We start from the raw sequence: 19,639 nt of genomic DNA, 5'->3' as shown, positions 1-19,639 counted from the left end.
AAAAAAAAAAAAATATATATAACAGAGTATACCCTACTTTACAGGTCTTGTCCCTTCCGCAAGCTGTGACTGCACATTGAAAAGAGAAGCAGCAGATTGATGAGCTCATCTTTCTGTCCCCCTATCAGTATTTTCTTTGTTACCACATGAGCACTGCAGCACAATTGAATGGCTCCTTGTGCTGCTTCTCGCTCTCCCTGACTGAGTTCTGCTGTACATGGGATTGTAGGAAGCTGATACCCGGCCAGATTCAGTTATTTACACTGATGATAAATGCAAAGCTGCATTGATTTGTGTCTTTTATGTCTGCCTGGAGTTCAGTTTCAGGGCTATTTTAACAACCCCTTCCTACCCTGGCCATATCTAACACTAAAGTCCAACTCCTGACAAAGCCAAATTGATTTATTTTAACTTTGAAGAGAGTGGAGACCTTATTACATTCTTGAATGTATTTTTTTAATGCACACAGAGCATTTCAGTTCCCAAATGTAATTTGGTATTAATTACTTGCCACCCCCCTGTACAGCAGAGCTCAGACTGCAGGAAGAGAAAAGCAGCAAATGGAGCCAATCAAGTGTGGTGCAGTTCACAGAACATGTTGATTCTACTTTAACTGTCCAGCCACAGGTCAGGGGGAAGGACAAGACCTACAAGTGTTATGTAACTCCCTTAGGGTAAATCAGGTCAAATACTATGTAACTATGTAACTATGTAACTATGTATGTAACTGCCCTGCCAGAGAGGACTGTGCTGCGTGGAAAAGCCGTGCAAATCTCAGAAGTGAATTGAGAATGAGAAAACAAAACTTGTGTCAGGTATAAGAGATCCCATATATGTCTTCCATCTGTGCTATTACAGGGAGACCATCTTTTTTAAAGTTTATATTCTAGACAGACTAGCTTTAAGAGATTGCACTCAGGGCTAGAGTGCAGAGCTAGACTATTTTGCGCCCTAAGCAAGACCAGCTACCTGCACCCCCCCTTCCCCCATCTCGGATTGGCTGAAGTATGCAGGATGGCTTCGTCTCCAGCGATCATCATTCAATCCTGTGAGGAAGCCACTGATCGTGGCTGCGCCCAGGGCCAGATTAAGAGCATCATGGGCACCCCCTTAGTACTCAGCACTGTTGGCCAGTCAGACGAGAAGCAGCTGAAGTGGCTCTCTAATTAGGTGACCGCTCGCTCCACTGTTGTCTCCCACTGACCAAAATGTACCCCCTGCTGCTATCACCCACTGTCCCCAACAGTGGCCTGTTTACCAATGCTGCAACATTCCCCTCAACATTCCCCTCATTACACACCAGAAACACCCTCCCCCAAAATCACATTCCCCTAGCCCCCATCACACACGCCAACAACCCTGCTGAGGGTAACAGACCAACAAATAACCCCGAAACAAGCACCTCCTCGCTAAATTATCGCTCAATGCCACAACGTATGATGTAAGTCGGTGGCAGCGAAAGGGTCCAGCCCTGGCTGCGCCCTAGGTGGCTGCCTAGTTTGCCTAGTGGCAGCACCGGCCCTGGTTGCACTAGTAAAGAAAGATCCCTCTGCACTGCTGTAATGGAGGTATACAAGGTGACACATTACGGTGTTCTCTGCACTGTGCGTTAACTTAGATAAGCAGTGGCCGCGTTACCTAGAATGTATTGGTTATACAGATACCTGATTGGATTGATGGCGCCCTTCAATGAGAAAGCCGAGGACTTAGTGGAGAAGCTTGCGGAAAAGGCTAATGGAAAAAGTGAGGTTGGGATGCACGACATGCTGTGCAGAGTCACTCTGGATGTCATCTCAAAGGTACGTCTAGTGAGCAGATTGAGGTTTTCTGTTACTGATAATGATAAGGTTGCCCAAATACCAGCAGATGGGGGTCTCCCAATCTGGACACCTCAAGGCTAGACTTTGATTTGTCTCAGCATCTGCAACACGCAGACATTCAGCATCTGAACTGAACTACCAGATTGCACATAGGACATCGGATGCGGCCTTAGTGCAACTGCTGCTCAAAATGCGTGTGGTTCTAACATCTTGTTTGTCCTGACAACACAGTGCCTTTTCTACACCCACACACACACACACACCATTCTCTGCCCCTCTCCACATGCTGGATTCTTTATCAGCAAAACAATGGTGCTGCCTTGACACCCAAGAACCTGCCCGCACACTGTGTGTAGGGAAGGGGCTCTTAGGAGAAGTAGTTATGGGTGGCATGCTTACAACAGTAGAAAATTACCTCCCAGCAGCTCCCGCTGCAACAATTTACAAGCCTAGTGATGGTTTCCAAGGTCGTAATAAAAGTTGTTTCTGGGACATGCTCTAGAGGGGCAGAGGGAGGTTTAGGGTTAATGTAGCAATGCTTCAACATACACTTTAATTAATTGTCTTATTTTTTTCTAGGTAGCTTTTGGGATGGACCTGAATTCCATTGAAGATGATCAGACTCCGTTTCCTCAGGCCATATCCCTGGCTATGAGAGGATTCGTGGAAATGAGAAACCCTTTTATCAGGGTGAGGACTTGATTTATATGTTTTCCAATCTGTCTTGGAATGTGGGCCCATAATAGGTACTGTAGATTGATGCCCTTAGCCCATAGTCTCTGTGAGGGGAATGATCTGTCTGAATGTATCCTAATTTTTAATGCATGCAAAGATTATGATTTTTCAACTCCAAAATCAGGCCTGGGTGGTCAATATTTATTCTGTAGTCAAGCACGAGAGCATTCCCCCCACACCCAGTTTATATTGCTGTAGTATATAGTATATTGCTATAGTATATAGTATGCAATTAAAATTCCCAATGCTTTTGTTTTTTCATTTTTGGGGGGGGGGGCAGCGCTGCAGAGGAGGTGAGTACTGCAGCGTGAGTTGGATTTTTATTACTTTACAATATCAGGGGTATCTTTTCAAAAAATTTAGCCTGCAGTTGGGAAGCCTAAAAGCTAACATACAGGGCCGGATTTACTCTCTCTGCTGCTTCAAGGTCAGGTTCCTCAATGCGCCCCCCACCCGCCCCCGCATGAAGAATGGCAGACCTGCAGGCTGAATATAAGTGATCTCGGTGACATCACCGACATTACTTGTACAAAACAAACGGCGGCTTCCACTCTCTAAATCTAGCTCTGGTTACCCATTGCCCAAAGCAGGGCTAAATGTAGAAAACAACTACCCGCCCGGCGCCTGGAACCGCATGTCCCGGGCATCGCGAGATAGGAATTCCACACCCCTGCTGCCCCGAGGCCGGGCCTTGGTTGGCCTTGTGGGAAATCCGGCCCTACTAACATACTGTGTACTAAACTTAAGTGAGAACCTCATTATTTGATGTTTATCCCTGTTATGTCTTTCTTGCTAGTTCTCTTTGGAAAAGCAGAAGTATATAAAAGATACTCAGGAAAGCATCAGACTTCTCAGGAAAACCGGCAGAGAATGCATTGAGAGACGCAGAAAGGCAATTGAAGAGGGAGACGACTTTCCGGTGGATATACTCACACAGATCCTCAAAGGGGAAGAAGGTAAGTCAAAAGAAATATCATGTATAGAAGAGATAACAAGATCAATTCTACACAAAAGCAATAAAGCTCATTTAGAAGAACTTTCCGCCATGCTCGTTCTTTACTGCTTGCATGGGTCATGATACAAAACATACCTAGAGACCATACCTAGAGACCATACATAGGGACCATACCTAGAAAAAAATAAGGCAGAGTTTCCGATCTTGTTGCTAATCACACATCTAGCGATAAGTATTTTCTTTTTTTTCCAAGAAAGACTCATTTTATCTTTCCTCTTTTCACAGCCCAGGAAGGTGGTTGTGACATGGAAGGTTTGCTGGATAATTTTGTTACTTTCTTCATCGCAGGTTTGTAACCGAATCTATTAACATAAAATAATTTAAATGAGCAGATAGAACTGCATGTAGAATAAGACACAACAAACATAGGCCTAGGAGCACCAAATTATTATTATTATTATTATTAGCTTTTCTTTGCTGTGCTACAAAAAAATATATATTGATGCAATAGAAACATTTTCAGGAGAGGCCAGAAAATGATTAATATAAAACTGATATTATTATTATACAGGATTTACATAGTGCTGACAGTTTGCGCAGCACTTTACAAAATAAAGGGGCACAGTATAGCTACAATGCAAATCAACACAAGAGGGTTAGCAGAGCCCTGCTTGTGAGAGCTTACAATCTAAAAGGAGAGGAGTAAGTGATACAAAAAAGTAGTAAGTGTGTGGGGATAAGTTGTTGGAGAAAGTTAAAGTTTAGGTTTTGGGTTCTGAGGCAGGAAAGGCTTCCCTGAAGAGGTGAGTTTTCAGGGATTGCCTAAGGGCCGGTTCACACAACAAAGACTGCGTTCCAGAGCGTTCGGACTCTGGAATGCACTGGAACGCAACCCGGCCGGCTCCCTGCGTTCAGGGGCGTGGTGGTGCATTGAAGTCAATGGCACCGCAGCCAGGCCCCCCTGTTCTCAGTGCGATCGCCCGCACCCGAAAGCGTGGCACATCAGTCCCTGCATTCCGCTCCAGTGCAATCTGCAAAAATAGTGCATGCAGCATTTTTGCAGTTCGCACTGGTCCCAGGGAGCTAGAGAGCAAGAGGTCTAGGGGGGGAGTGAGGATGATGGTTTGGGTGATATTTGAGACAAGGTTGGTGATGTAGATTGCGGCAGAGTTGGGGTTGCCTTTGTATGCCGTTGTTAGTATAAATAGATAGTAATATGTTGTTAGTTGAATTTAGTTCGTTGGGTGAGTGGAAACCAGTTGAGGAATAGGCAGAGAGGGGTGGCAGCAGTGGCGTAACAATTGCCATTGCGACCCAGGCGGCCGCTATGGGGCCCGGGCACAGGGGGGCCCGTGCAGGGCCGCCTGGGTCGCTATGGCATGTAAGGGTGCTGACTGTCACTGACACAGCTCAGCAGCGGCCGCGGCGCATTTCCCCTCACAGCCGCTGCGGAGCTGTGTCAGTGGCAGCCAGCTGCTGCAGCAGATGAGAGCGGTGTTCGGAATGAAGGAGGAGGCGGGGCCCGCCTAAGAGCAACCCCGCCTCCTCTTACATCCCTGGCCAGCGACCTAAGAGCAGGTGGGCTCTGCAGGGTCACTCTCCGGTGGGCTCTGCAAGTGACATAACTGGCAATCACGGGGCCCCTCTAGTTACGCCCCTGGATGGCAGAAAATGAGTGGTTGGTAAGGTGGATGAGTCTGGGAGCAACATTCCGGATAGACTGAAGAGAGGATAGCCTATGTAGAGGTAGGTCAACAAGGGTGGAGTTGCAATAGTCAAGGTGAGAGATAACAAGGGAGTGAGCTAGTAGTTTGGTGGTGTCATTGGTTAAGAAAGGGATAATTCTGGAAATGTTATGGAGGTGAAGGCCACAAGATTTGGACTGTAATTGGATGTGGGGATAAAGGGACAGGTCAGAGTCCAGTAAGTGGTATGACATTCATGCTGATATGTCAGTTAATAAACTAGTGATGCACAAGGGGTGAGCTGAGGAGTGCAGAGATAGATTTGGGTGTCATCAGCTAAATTGTGACAATGGAACATACCCAGGGGGGATTCCTGCAGCAGGGGGGCTTATATCGGCGAGCTGAGGCTATGAGTAGACCCTGTTACTCTGTCCAGAATGGAGAGGTGACAGTGTCTCTTTGGCAGCAGTGGTAGCTTCTGTGTATCCCTCAGTACAGTTTTCATGTCCTGCGTTTTGTGGAGGTGGAAGGACTATTTAGAAAGGCAGAGACCATGTACATAATCTAAACCATTCTGGTGCTGCAAGTTTAGTGAGGCCCTGGGCATGGCTTCCAAACACTGAAGCAATGCAAATTAAGGTAAATGTGTAGCAATATCCTACAACAACCACTCAGATTTTATCTTTCACCTTCAGCAAGTTATCAGATTGGCTGTCATTAGCAAGCTCCAGTTTTGCTTCGCTTTCTTTCTCTGGTTCTTGTAATCTAACCCTGGCGATTGCTAGCTCTTGTGCTTGCTTATACTGTCTCTTTAAACAGATCTGTGTCCTTTTCAGGGCAAGAAACAACTGCCAACCATTTATCATTCACAGTGATAGAACTGGCACGGAACCCCGACATTCTGAAAAAGTGAGACACTTTATAAGATTAACATACGGCTCTACAGATGTATCATCCTTTAACAAATCAAACCGTTCTTGTGGGTAATGGGGTATCATTTATGTATGTTCATTCCTGATTGTTAAAACATTTTTCTGTGTCGTATCAAACTAGATTCTGTATATTAACTATTTAATATCAACTTAGATGTTTTAGTTTAAAAAAAAATAAAACCTTCTAAAACCTTTTGCAGTTTAAACAGACACAACTCACAGCACATCGGTCTCATATTAATCATATTAAACAACAAACTCTGTTTACCTTCCAGGGCCCAGGACGAAGTGGATGAAGTTCTGGGTTCCAAAAGAGACCTTGACTACGACGATCTTGGAAAACTGCAATATCTGTCTCAGGTAGATAAAATAAAAGTTTACAAGTCCCTCTATCTTTAAAAATGAAAACTCTTTGAAGGGACACAATCGCCAAATATGCGTGTGTGTATATATGTATATATCTTAGGGCTGTACCGATACTGGTAACGGTGCCGATACCGAGTATTTGGGTGGGTACGAGAACTCGCCTCAAATGCTCTGATCATTACCCCGATACTGGAACTTCTGCTCAGAGGGAGATCCCCCTCTGACCGGCAGTGCCGCAAGTGAGCACGGAGTCGGCTTTCCGGCCAATCAGGAGGCCGGGCTTTGGGTCATGACCCACCTGCCGGTCTCCTGATTGGCTAGGAAGCCATCTTCAATTGTTGCTAAACAGCCTGGCTAGCTGACCGATCAGGAAGCCGGGCAGCACGTCATGACCCGCCCGGCCTGCTTCCTGAATCTAAGAAGCCAGCTTCACTTGTTGCATGACCTGCCGCCCAGCTTCCTAATTGGTCAGGAAGCCAGGCTGCCTCGCAGTATCGCAAGGGAACGTGAAGCCGGTGTTCTTTCGATAGAACACCGGCTTCCCAGGCAATCAGGAATTGCACGACCCACCACCTGGCTTCCTGATAAGCAGGGCCCACGGTACCTCGGGAAGCCGGTATCGGTATTCAGTATCGGCGAGTACCAAAGAAAAATATCGGTACTCATACTCAATTCCGAAAAACCAGCATCGGTGCATCGCTAATATATATATATAACCAGATAGGTGAGTTGCAAATGTCCTCAAACATCTCTATGCCGGTGTTCACCCACTCCAATATATAATCCACAATTCCAGTAAGTGAGGCACTCCCTACATGCTTTATCTATTTTATTCAATTGAAATCAGTACTGAAGACAGTTTCCAGCATCTCTGCCCTTCCTCATCTTCACAAAAAGGAACCAGCTTGCTTTGCTGTGTATGTGTGTTTGTGGAGACACACACAGCTAACTAACACACACACAAGGGTGGCTCCATAGAATCCTGCAAGGGAAAATAGTCAGGCTAAAACAGGATATCAGGGCCAGTGCTCAGGGGACCAGCTGATTCTGAAAGAAGCTAAAACTTTTAAATATCAAGAAGCAGAATCCATTGTAAGAGATATTTCATCAGCATTTGGACTATCTTAAAACTTTTTGACTTAAATATCACTTTAAGCCTTGGTGCAGGCTGACAACATACAGCCTTATTGGGACTGCATGGTGTCAGCCCCACCAGTTGTACTTTGCGAAACTACTCAACCACTCTCACTAATCATTCTGTAGTCCTAGATAAGTAGGAGGTCTCCTTTTGATAACACAGGAAGTGTGCACAGGACACAGGACAGATCAGAATCTCTGTAGGAGTAACAGGTTTGTTTTGCAATTAGTAAACAGTTATAACAACACACCATCTTTTTTTCAGGTCTTGAAGGAAAGCTTAAGAATGTACCCTCCTGCTGCCGCCACAACACGTGCACTAATAGAAGAAACTGTTATAGGGGGTGTGAGAATTCCCGCTAAAACATCCCTGATGGTAAGATCCAAAAAACCGTCACCACACCCACTGACCCAATTACAGTCTACATAAGGTACTGAATTCACTTAAAGAGACCCTGTCACCTACTGAAACACTTGCAGGTAAAAGCAAAAAAATTCCCAAAAATTAAACCAAATATATTTCTCAATAGCCACGTAGGATTAAATTCCACTTTGTGTGCATGTAATACCTTTACAACCCCAGATATTATCTAGTAAAATTAACAGTGACATCAGCACTGCGCTGTACAGAGAGTAGAGCTGTGGGAGGGACCCAGTAGGCCTCACTTATTGCAGACTGCCTGCAGAAAAATACAGGAGGGGGCGGAGAGAGGACCAGTCACCCTGCACAAAGAGAGAGATCAGCAGTCACCAGTCTTTATTCAGGAGGGGGCGGAAACAAGACCAGTCACCCTGCACAAGGAGAGAGAACAGCAGTCACCGGTCTTTATTACAGGAGGGGATGGAGACAAGACCAGTCACCCTGCACAAGGAGAGAGAGCAGCAGTGACTGGTCTTTATTACAGGAGGGGGCGGAGACAAGATCAGTCCTGCACAAGGAGAGAGATCAGCAGTGAGCAGTCTTTATTACAGTGAAGCCTGCACAAGACTCTCTGTCTGAAATCAGAGCTTATTGGCCACGAGCAAACAGCATAAAATACATTAACTCTGCATATATTCTTGTGGGAAGAGTTCTGTGATGACAGGGTCTCTTTAAAGAAATCTCATTTCGCACTAGTATTTGCATAATGTTAATAGTTGTCTTATAGTTGTAGTTTAGATTTAGGGATTAGGTGAAGGTTTTTTTTTTGGTTTGTTTTTGATAGTTTGAGAACCTGACTTATGTCAGGTTTGGTTTGTGGTCTGTGACCCCATTGGGATAATTTGCCCTCGCTTTCTGGAAAAGAAAGTGATACAAATGTCTTCAGTGGGAACACAGAACTAATCAATTTTTTCCCTAAAATTGGGCAGGGTTAGCAGGGTTATTTTTTTGATATAGTATCGGTGAGGGTCTGTTGAGTCAAATGATATTCTGACCCATATATATCACATAGTATAACAATAGCCTATTGCAGCTTGCTGAGTGATGTTCATTGAGTATTGCAATGTGGAATGTTCCACTCACTGGCACTAAGTTGGTACAATTTGTTTTATGAAATAAACTTGTATCTTCTGTTTTTCTTTGCACAGTTTAACTCCTACATCATGGGAAGGATGGAGCAGTTTTACCCCGATCCCAATGTCTTTAACCCAGATCGATTCCACCCTGATGCTCCCAAGTAAGTGTTTGCTTTTTACCTTGTGCTAATTGTTATCTATGTGATACATTACAATCAGTGTGTCACTGTCAACTTGTCATTCGTTGTGGTATAGACAGCCAACATATCAGACATCAATATCATCCATATTTTACTGCTCATTGAAATAGGATCTAACAGCCTTTTAGCCTCTTTAGAGCAGCATGGAAGCTAAAATATAACCAAAGAGCTACATCTCTATCCAGTGTCAGATATTAGAACAAGGTCCAAGTGTTATGGGTTTCTTTTAAGAGTCACCTAAACTTCCATTCTCTAGTCCGTGCTTATCCCGAGGAAACATTAGCTTACGGTTTCTAACACTGACGATTACCAACACTTCTTTTTTAAGATGGCAGATCTTCCCAGCAGTATAATAGTCCATGCAGGCAACCATAAGAATAAAGGAATACTGTTGTCGCACTTGGACAAAAATGATGAGTAGAAAAACAAGAGAGGCGGAGCGAGGAACAGGACAATCTTATATAGTATAGTCTTTTGGCTTTTATAGCCACAAAAAGGATAACACATTGAAGTAATATTATTTACATCTGAGTAGGTTGCAGTAAACCATTGAAATGGTAGGTGAACTGCCATCAAGCATGTGGAGAATATCTGTCTGCACTCAGATAATTCCTTCGGTGGAAGGTTGCACTTAATGGATAGGGAGAACCAAACCTTGGCCCCTCAGGGTGGGGCTGTTTCAGGAGTGGTTGGCAGGATAAGAGCTGTGCAAGGTCCCACAATGCTCATGTTGCAAAGGCATTCTATAATGGTATAATCTTTTTTATTGTTGTAGCTTTATAGACGCACCATATAACATCCAGTGGCTACTTGCCACGTCTTCAGAACAGGTGCAACAGGTGAAGAGTGTGTAGTACACAGCTTTCTTTACAACCTGTTTGAAGTGTATGTGATGTCCCCTTAGATGTGAAGGGTAATGCGTTATATTGTGTTTAATTGTAACTACAACAATAAAATAGATTTTACCATGGATACATATGCTCCATATGCGATATCCACCAATACCGGGCACCTTTGTAACCTTTATGTTCACAACTCAAGAGAGAGAGACCTGGGAGATTTATCTGTTAACTCTCATGACGGTTTCCCTTTGATTTGAAGTTAGGATTGAAAAAATGATCTGTAACTAATACAACATGAGCAACTTTCAGAAACCTCACGTGGCAACTGCTAAAGTGCTGCTTCTCTTCACAGCAAATCTGTTTGTGTCTTCTTGCTGATCTGCTTCTGCTCTGCATAAGATGTTTGATCTCCCCTTCACATAGAGATAGTGAAGAGCAAACTATGTTTATGGCCCACCAACCTTCAGCCATGAATATTTACTTTCCTATCACTCTTCCACTGCCCTGTTCGCCTGTTGGAGCCCTGTGTTTATTTATTTTATTACTGGTATTTATATAGCGCTGACAATTTACGCAGCGCTTTACACAGTGCACATATACATCAGTCCCTGCCCTCAAGGAGCTTACAATCTAAGGTCCCTATCTCAGATCCATACATATGAGCAGGGGCATCCCGAGGCCGGGTGTCACCCAGGAGCGGGGACCGGGTGACACCCCGCCATGATGTCATCGCTATCTAATTGATGCCTACCGTCGGCCATCTTGGTGTTGGACCACGGCAGAGAGAGGAAGGGACGTTCATCCGGCGGGATGAGGTATGCCGCCGGGTCCCCTCCTCTCTCCTGATACTGTCGGGCTCTTGGTCCATGACCGAGTTCCCGACTTTTTTAGAGGGGGTGACACCAAAATGACTGTCAGTCATTTTGGTGTCACCCGGGTGCGGGCCGCACCCCCCTTGTGACGCCACTGCATACGAGGGACAATTTAGACAGGAGCCAATTATGGGTTCATCCCCCTGTACTGTGTTGGATGTAATTCATATGGTGTAATCCCCGTGCAATGCATGTTTGGGTGGAAAGATCTGGAACTCTCGTTTGAGTTCCATGAGAGGTCTTCATGACGTCCTGCCATGATTTTAAAAGAAGGTTGTAACTTTACCGAAAGTGAGAGGGCAAAGTGAACACGAGGTGGCGAGCCACGGCCCACCAGTTGAGCATCGCAGCTTTAAACCATCTGAAAAATTCTTATATATTTTGCAGACTCTATAGGTGAGATGTCCATGTTTAAGCTATTGAGATCTGTGCACCTGATGAGGCCATTATAAGGGTCTCCCATTCCCCTGCTGAATGTTTACATTTCTTTTATAATATGGAGATGGAGCAAACAAAGGGTCACAGGAAAACCTAAACCTCCAATGTGAACAGCAACAGGCTCAGGAACTACAGCGTGGAGATCTCCTTACTGGAACATTTATGATATATGAGAAGAATTATTTGTAATTACAATGTTACTGTTGGGTGAAGTGAACATTGAAACTGATTACCTGTGTCTCTGTACAGATGGAGGCGAAGGTGGTAATGGCCAAGCTCCTGCAGAGATTCGAGTTTGAGTTGGTAGAAGGACAAAGCTTCAAGATTTATGACACAGGCTCTCTGCGGCCCATGGACGGGGCAATGTGTAGACTGAGGCCCCGAACAATCTCTGGAACCACAAAGAAATAGACTTTTATACTTTTTTATGTCATGACTATATCAAAACTAACTCATACAACAATAGTATGTAAATGTCTATGTACTATGAGATAATATAGAGAAAAACGTAGGCACTTTAAACTAAAAATGCATAGACAGCTATAGATGATTGAAGTTCTTTGTCTCCCATTACCCCCTGTACCTAAAACCCCTCATAATCCCTCTGCTCTTGACCTTCCTGAAACTCAAGTTCAGGGCATCATTTTACTCTCTTCCTCTGAGCCCAGGCTGTCCGTGATGTGCCCCAATGACTGGAAGTGTAAGAAGAACCAAAACAGTGATTAACTCTGCCACTCTGCTTTCTCCTCCTATCAGCATGTTTCTTGTCAGCAAATGAACCTATTGGCTGCTTGTACTGCTTCTTCTGCTCCCACTCCGTCTCTGCTGCGCAGGAACTGCAAGTGGCTGATATCAAATTAAATTTAGGGACTTACACTGTTTGCATTTAAAATATAATTAAGAATGTACTAGTGATTACAGAGTTGCATTATATTTGTGCCTTTTATATCTGCAGGGTAGCTCGGCCACCTCCCACCCGGCTGACAGCTCAGCCTACACCCCCTCCGCAGTTGACAGCTTGATTGATTCCCCGGACCCCATTAACCCACCACTCCCCCCTTCTCCTGGCCACTTAAGGTGGTGAATAATTTAGGGATAGCCCTGTATATCTGCCTGTAGTTCAGCTTTATTATTGCCCTGAGTAATATACCTGGGGCTCCGTGATGGACCAAATCTGTAAAGGATCTTGTGCAAGAACTATTCATAGGCCCTGCATTAAACCGCAGCCTACGTACATACCCTCATTTAGTATGTATAGATAAATACAGATGAAGAAAAGCCTTTGCAATACAATAATCTGTCATGGTCCATGATATGGCAACTGGGGTCAGTAATGCCTTTTTGCCACTAGATGTCCTCAGTCTTCCAGACTGAATGATGCCCCATGTACTATAGGGCATGATATGCAAAAAACCTGAATGTCTATTTGTACTGTACATGGTGATTTATATAAAAATAGTGTCCATTTTATGATATAAACATGTCTGTGTTACCCAAAAATAGTAAACTACGTAACGTTATCTTCTTTAAATTATTTCTCATCGATGATTCGTTTTTCTGTTCAAGGATGATAGTGAAATATTGATTTATTCCAGGCAGACATATTTGTGGTCACTTCATACTTCCTATCAAAGTTGGATGTCTTAAAGAGACCCTGTCCTCTCAAAAAAGCATGTCAGCCTCCTTCAGTGGGCTGCCTATCAGGTGCTGCGCAATCTTGAACTTTAACCCCTTCAGGACGGCATAATAAATATATGTTGGGGGGGGGCATGGCGGGAGGACCTTAATGCCTAGCTCTAACATATACAGTATGTGTTGATTTTTTGTACTGGGGCACGCTCAATCGGAGCCCCCAGAACTGTGCCTGAGCTGTCATCTACAGCTCACGATCAACTACTGACAATCCAGAGCCTGTAGGATGGGAAGCCAATCAGAACGAACGAATGAATGGGAGCCCCTCCCACCAGCCTCTGATGTCATGGCCTAATTAAAGGACCAGCTCCTGCTAAGAAGTTAACATAAAACTAGGAAACAAAATACAATTGGAAACACTTGTTCTATGACTTTATTTATTGACTGTACAAAAACCCAACTTTTTTTTCCCTTGTTTAAAATACACCCCCCTCCAATGTTTATATTTTTGCTTCATGTGGTGGGCAAGTATGAGTAAGCAACTCACTGATCAAGATGTTATATCTCACACACCACCAGTAACTCAGTAGGCTGGCCATACACCACCCAGATAAGGGGAATTCTGAGGCGGGCACAGCTGTACTGTACAGCTCCAGAGCGAATATCTACGGTTAGGGACTGTTGGCCAGCCCTGGAGGTCCTGTGTACACAGCAGCTTATCTTTTCTTAGCCACATGTAGTCGCTCCTTTACAGCCATGGACTGAGCCAGCCTGTCCAGCTGGAGGATCTGTCCCTAACTGAATGTAAACGTTCCTTGAGTGATTACATGTCCACAGCCCCAGACAATGCCAGCCTGTCATTGATCTCTGCAGGCTTCTTGTTCACAGATGATCGTAAACATCTTGCCATACCCGATACAGAGATACACTGATCTGGATGATGTACGGTCATGAATGCTGTGTTGGCCGGCCCTGGAGGACCTGTCCCTAGCTGCCCCTCCCACCAGCCATGATCTGCCTGTACTGCACAGAGAGGCACAGAGACCCAGGGATCACATCCTTGGTCTATCCACAGCCCCAGACAATGCCAGCCTGTCATTGATCTATGCAGGCTTCTTGTTCGCAGATGATCGTAAACATCTGGCTGTACCCGATGCAGAGATACACTGATCTGGATGATGTACGGTCATGAATGCCCTGTTGGTCGGTCCTGGAGGATCTGCCCCTAGCTGAATGTAATCACTCCATGAGCCATTACATGTCCACAGCCACATACAGTGCCACAGATGACAGTAAACATCTGGCCGTACCTGATGCAGAAACAAGCTGATCTGCTCGATGTACGGCCATGAATGCCCATGTTAATGAGCCCTTATACTTCTATTTTATATCTTTACAACATCTGGTGCACCGACCAGATACAAGGATGCAGAAAACAATCATAAATGGATGCCTGGTGTGTAATCCTTCACAATAAATTTGGCTAACAACATGTATTTTACAAAATGGTCATTTTACACTTTCGTATTGTTTGAAAACAATGTCACGGCTGTCACATTGTGCGTCTTGTCAGAGATCTGCGTTGCCTTGTGCGGAGTCTCAGTTTGCAGAACACCCCATCCAGGGGCTGCAGCATTCCTGTACCTGTTAGTTTACATGTCTGTCCTTCTACTAAATGAAAATTAAACTTGAGCACAAGTTTGGCCAGTATCACCTTCATCTTTATCTAAAAAAGAAAGAGGAGTTCACAGATTAAACTATATGTCTGGGAGAAAAAAGAAAAACATATTCAGTACACCTCTCAAATACACGGTCATTTTCTGTGTTTTATCCCTTTAAAAAAGCTGCAAGTACAGAAAATCCCTCACCCCTTCTCTCTGACACTCCGGGCTAGTTCACACCTTAACTGTATGCGTCTGTGCTGCAGTGCGATGCAGTTTCACACCTTTTTACCGCGATTTGTATTTGTTTTTTTTGCTTTAAATGGGCTCCTAGGTACAGTCCAGTGTGTTTGTATGTGTTTTGATGCATTCCGTTGCGATCAGGTGCAGCTAAAATGAGACAAGCTGTATTTTTAGTGACTGGATCGGAACGGACTGCAATGGTGTGAACAGAGCACCAGCAATCCCATTGGAAGGCATTCTGATGGGATTTTGATGCAGCTGCCAAACTGAACGGACTGCATCAGAACTGCATGTGATGTGAACCAGCCCTCCAGGTTGTGGCGGGCCCTCATTGATCTCACGTACAATGTAGGGCTCTTGGTCCTGAATTGTATGTGATAACGTCAGAGTGCTTGAGCACCTTACAGAAAAGGCTTTGGGGGAACGGTCACACAGTGTGTGTTTGAGGAGGGGGGTAGGAGGGGGGTAGGGGGGTACTGCGAAAGTGTTTTTGTGCAATTGCCAGAGTTCAGCTTTAACAAGTAAACGACAGGAAGTTGTTACTATAACTGTTTTACAGAAGACTTGTAGTAACACTTTTTGGGGGGGAGTAAGTAGACCCGTCGCCCTGCTTCCTGATTGCCTGTGTTCTAGCGAGAGAATGCCGGCTTAACTTGCCGAAGCTGCCTGGCTTCCTGACCAATCAGAAAGCCAGGTGGCGAATCATGGGGTGCTGCCCGGCTTCCTGATTGGTCAGGTAGCCAGGCTGCTTAGCAACAAGTGAAGCCGGCTTCCTAGCCAATCACAAAGCTGGGATGCACATCATGACTCGCCTCCCGGCTTCCTGGTTGGCTAGGAAGCCGGCTTCACTTATTTCTAGGCAGTGTGGCATCCCGACCAGTGAGGAAGCTGGGGCGTGAGTCATGAAGTGCCGCCCGGCTTTCTGACGGGTTAGGAAGCCAGGCTACCTACCAACAAGTGAAGCCGGCTTCCTAGCCAATCAGGAAGCTGGGAGCCCAGACATAACCCACCACCTGGCTTCCTGATTGGAAAGGAAGCTGGCTCCATCGTCCCTTGGCACTGCCAGTCAGGGGGAGATCTCCCTCTGACCAGAAGTTCTGGTATGGGAGGTAAGTTTCGGAGCATTTGGCCTAGTACGAGTATTCGGTATCGGCACAGAGATTTGCAGGGCAAATTATTTATAAATAGACCTCAAAATTGTTGTATTTCTATAGTTTGATGATAGTGATAGAAGTCAACTGAACAGATGTCTGAGCTATACTGTGATACAAACAAGTGATTCATTTCCCTGGGACTTACCCAAAATAGAAAAAATACGTTTTGGGAAGTCCTTCTTTATTATAGTATACCATGTATATGACAGTTGTAGAAAAGGGCCTTATTAACTTACCTGTGCAAACACTTTTCCAACACAGGCCCGAGGCCCCAGAGAAAATGGAAAATATGAGAAGTACGGCCTATGGAAACAAAGAATACATAAACAGAGAACTGGGCAAGACTTGAATTCTATTGTGCTGCCATTTAGAATATCAGACAGTTTTAGGTATAGGGGCTGCTATTGTTCACCCACTTTTAAGAATACTATTTGGTTGTCCGTTTCTGGCTTCAGTACATTGAGTCGCTGACCTGGAACAAGCAAAACAGATTCCAAAGTCAAATCAGGACTTCTGATCCGCAGATCTGTTCAAGGTGAGTGCCTCTGACAGCAATTAAGCCAATGGACAGCCATACAATGTGTATTTTCAGAAGGAGAGGTCAGCAACGGCATCCTAAATATTCTCTGAATACAGAATACTGGGAGTAGCTGAGGGGTGAACAGTGTATTATTTAGGGGTCTGGTCATTATGTATGACCAGCATAATTACAGCAGAGAACAGTTCTTACTCGGCTGCATCAGGGTGGAACCGATCTGGGTTGAAGACAAGGGGGTCCTGGAAAAAACGCTCCATCCTTCCCATGACGTATGAATTGAACTGCAGTGAGAACAAGAAATAAATGTATGCTGTCTCTGATTCAATGAATTATGTAAAGTCAACACTAATGTAGACGAATTTTAAAGTGACAGTAAACTCAGGAGTTGAATCTTAAAAATACATTGAAGTACCTTAACTATGAACAAAAATGTATCTTATTTGTGTATCACTCGGCTGTAGATCCTCCAATCATCTCTGAATTGGTGCTGACACTGTCCTTCCTTCTGGAGGGGGGCTACTTTTATTCCCCATGGTCCCTGTGTGTGTTGTAAAGTAGTCACCGCTCCAAGCTCACTCCAGGGATGATCTAGAATCTCATGTTTAGTTTACTAATTTGTATTGAGATTGTAGTCCATCCCGGGAGTGAGCTTGGAGCGGTGACTACTTTACAACACACACAGGGACCACGGGGAACAAAAATAGCCCCCCTCCAGAAGGATATCAAAGTCTCTAAACTAGGGGGGCACCGATACCGGTACTGGTATCGGTGACGATACCGAATATTTGGGAGAGCACTCGTACTCGCCCAAATGCTCTGATGCCCAGCCCGATACCCGAACTTCCGGTATCAGAAAGCCGGGCAGCGAGCCATTACACGCTGCCCGGCTTCCTGATCGGCTGGAAAGCCAGCTCCATGCTTCCTCGTCACCGGGTGATAACGGCGCACTCTGTACAGGTTATGTATAAATTGACGATGATGCCACTGCTACTTTTGAAAAGTAATATCTGGATTTTGAAAGGTATTTGGTGTGAAAAAAGTGGATTTTATTCTATGTGGTTATTGAGCAATATATTTAAATGAAAGTTTTGATGCCCAGAGTTCAGCTTTAAGGACACATTTCCACTGCTAAGTTCTCGATTTTCTCCTCTAGAGTTATAGTTTAGTATTCCTGCAAAAGGTTACAGATGATCTTTATTACAGTGATGGAACGTACCATTACAGTGACGTCAGGGGGAATCTTTACACCATGAAGGACTATCTCTTCCTCCACCAGCCGTGATGTTCCAGGAGCTGGTGAGTATAATCTCAAAGTCTCCTTTAGAACCTAAAAATGAACAAAATCTTAATTGAACATTAGTCTGTGAACACAAATCTTACTGATGTAACTTGATAGACAGTTTGTGTGAAGAGATGATTGCATCCACGTATTGTGTTCAGTCTTGCACGGTTGTACCGGCTCCTCTCCTGGACTGAAATGGCTTGCTCTGATTTCACTGCACACTGTCAGCTTCTCACAATGTGCATTAGAAGCTGCAGCAAGTCACACAGAGCCCGTCTCATTTTCTGGCTGTAGGGTGTCTGGCATTATCTAGCTCTTTCCTCCCCAGCCTGACTGTCGCACACCTTTCATTTATTGGATTTCAGTTCAATCATGGGGGCTAATCATCACATGTGGGCGCTGTCTAGGGCAGTCTGCATGCAAATATAGTCTGCATAGGAATGTCAACTCAGTTAAAGCATTTTAATATTTGCATAATTCTTCCCAAGAGCCAAGCTACTGCTTGCAGCTCTCCTATGTTTATTTAATCATTTGCCCTCATTGATGTTGATTCCCTGACACTGATAAATGACTTAGGCCATGGGCACTCTGCTCCATTTATTCCATGCTGATGTGTCAAGACTAAAGCATCATAAAGGGTCTTTAAAGTTAGTCTCTACCCAAATAATTTTATAACATAAACCACACACCCCATCGTACTGGAAAAGCAAAGAACCGATGTCTTCAGTTTGTTGGAACTGAAAGGAGGGATCCAAGCCCCCCCATGTCAATTACACCAGGCACAGGGCACCCTGTTGGATTACTTAGACAGAATTGATTGGCAGTGAGGGGTAGAGCTCCTCCTCAGCATACTTATTGACGCAGCCATGTGCAGCTGGTGAGGGTGACAACGCTGCAGCAAATTTACTGTAAGCCCTGCAGTGTTGTTGCAAATCTGGAGGAAGACCCTGGGATCACCAGGCATTTTATCAAGGGAAGAAGCAAAAAAATTTAATTTTATTATATTAATTTCTCATTGCACATACATTGCACATACTGTACCTGTGATAAATATTCCAGTTTTTCAAGATCTTCATATGTAATGTCAGTTTTTAAACCAATAACTTCATCTGCTTCAGCCTGGGCCCTGCAATTTAAAAAGACCGGCACCATTCTTAAGCAGGCCGTACACCTTACAATTATCTGCAGATTTTCTGTGCTCAGATGGAAAAGGTGCAACAGATTCCTCCATCTACACTTAACTGTGTGGATGGAGTAATCTCCACCTGGGCCAATCTGCTGCACTTTTTCCATCTGACCACAGAAAATCTGCAGATTATTATTATTATTATTATTATACAGGATTTATATAGCGCCAATAGTTTGCGCAGCGCTTTACAATATAAGGAAGACATTACAGTCACAATACAATTCAAGACAAGATGCAGATAATTGTAAGGTGTATGGGCACCTTTACCTCTATTAAACACATTGAGGGGAATTTATCAAATCTGGAGCAGCTGTGCACGGCAACCAATCAGCTTCTCTCTTTCATTTTCAAATCTTAACTGAACAAACCAGAGAAAGAAGCTGATTGGTTGCCATGCACAGCTGCTCCAGATTTTGTCTGCTCCAGTTTTGATAAATTCACCTCATAGTTTTTTACATTAA

At 44.5% G+C, this 19,639-nt stretch overlaps 2 protein-coding genes across 2 annotated transcripts in view; one reads left to right on the top strand and one right to left on the bottom strand.

The window, feature by feature from the left end:
* Nucleotides 1-11,899, top strand: part of LOC108795072 (cholesterol 24-hydroxylase-like) — an 18,980-nt gene extending 7,081 nt beyond the window's left edge. Inside the window, 9 exon segments of the mRNA XM_018566256.1 lie at nt 1,661-1,799; nt 2,400-2,510; nt 3,352-3,511; nt 3,796-3,858; nt 6,032-6,104; nt 6,403-6,487; nt 7,896-8,006; nt 9,200-9,310; nt 11,693-11,899. Of these exon segments, the coding sequence (XP_018421758.1) occupies nt 1,661-1,799; nt 2,400-2,510; nt 3,352-3,511; nt 3,796-3,858; nt 6,032-6,104; nt 6,403-6,487; nt 7,896-8,006; nt 9,200-9,310; nt 11,693-11,890 (1,051 nt within the window). The 3' untranslated portion in view covers nt 11,891-11,899.
* A 2,759-nt stretch (nt 11,900-14,658) lies between these two features.
* LOC108795063 (cholesterol 24-hydroxylase-like) overlaps nt 14,659-19,639 on the bottom strand; it is a 25,788-nt gene continuing 20,807 nt past the window's right edge. The window contains exons 14-18 of the mRNA XM_018566244.1: nt 19,031-19,115; nt 17,924-18,034; nt 16,900-16,988; nt 16,406-16,472; nt 14,659-14,837 (exon numbers count right to left, since the gene is read on the bottom strand). Of these exons, the coding sequence (XP_018421746.1) occupies nt 14,664-14,837; nt 16,406-16,472; nt 16,900-16,988; nt 17,924-18,034; nt 19,031-19,115 (526 nt within the window). The 3' untranslated portion in view covers nt 14,659-14,663. The remainder of the gene's footprint in view (nt 14,838-16,405; nt 16,473-16,899; nt 16,989-17,923; nt 18,035-19,030; nt 19,116-19,639) is intronic.

Source organism: Nanorana parkeri, unplaced genomic scaffold (assembly GCF_000935625.1).
Source record: "Nanorana parkeri isolate BGI_ZX_2015 unplaced genomic scaffold, ASM93562v1 scaffold928, whole genome shotgun sequence".
Taxonomy (NCBI): domain Eukaryota; kingdom Metazoa; phylum Chordata; class Amphibia; order Anura; family Dicroglossidae; genus Nanorana; species Nanorana parkeri.
This window is presented reverse-complemented; position numbering and strand designations above follow the sequence as displayed.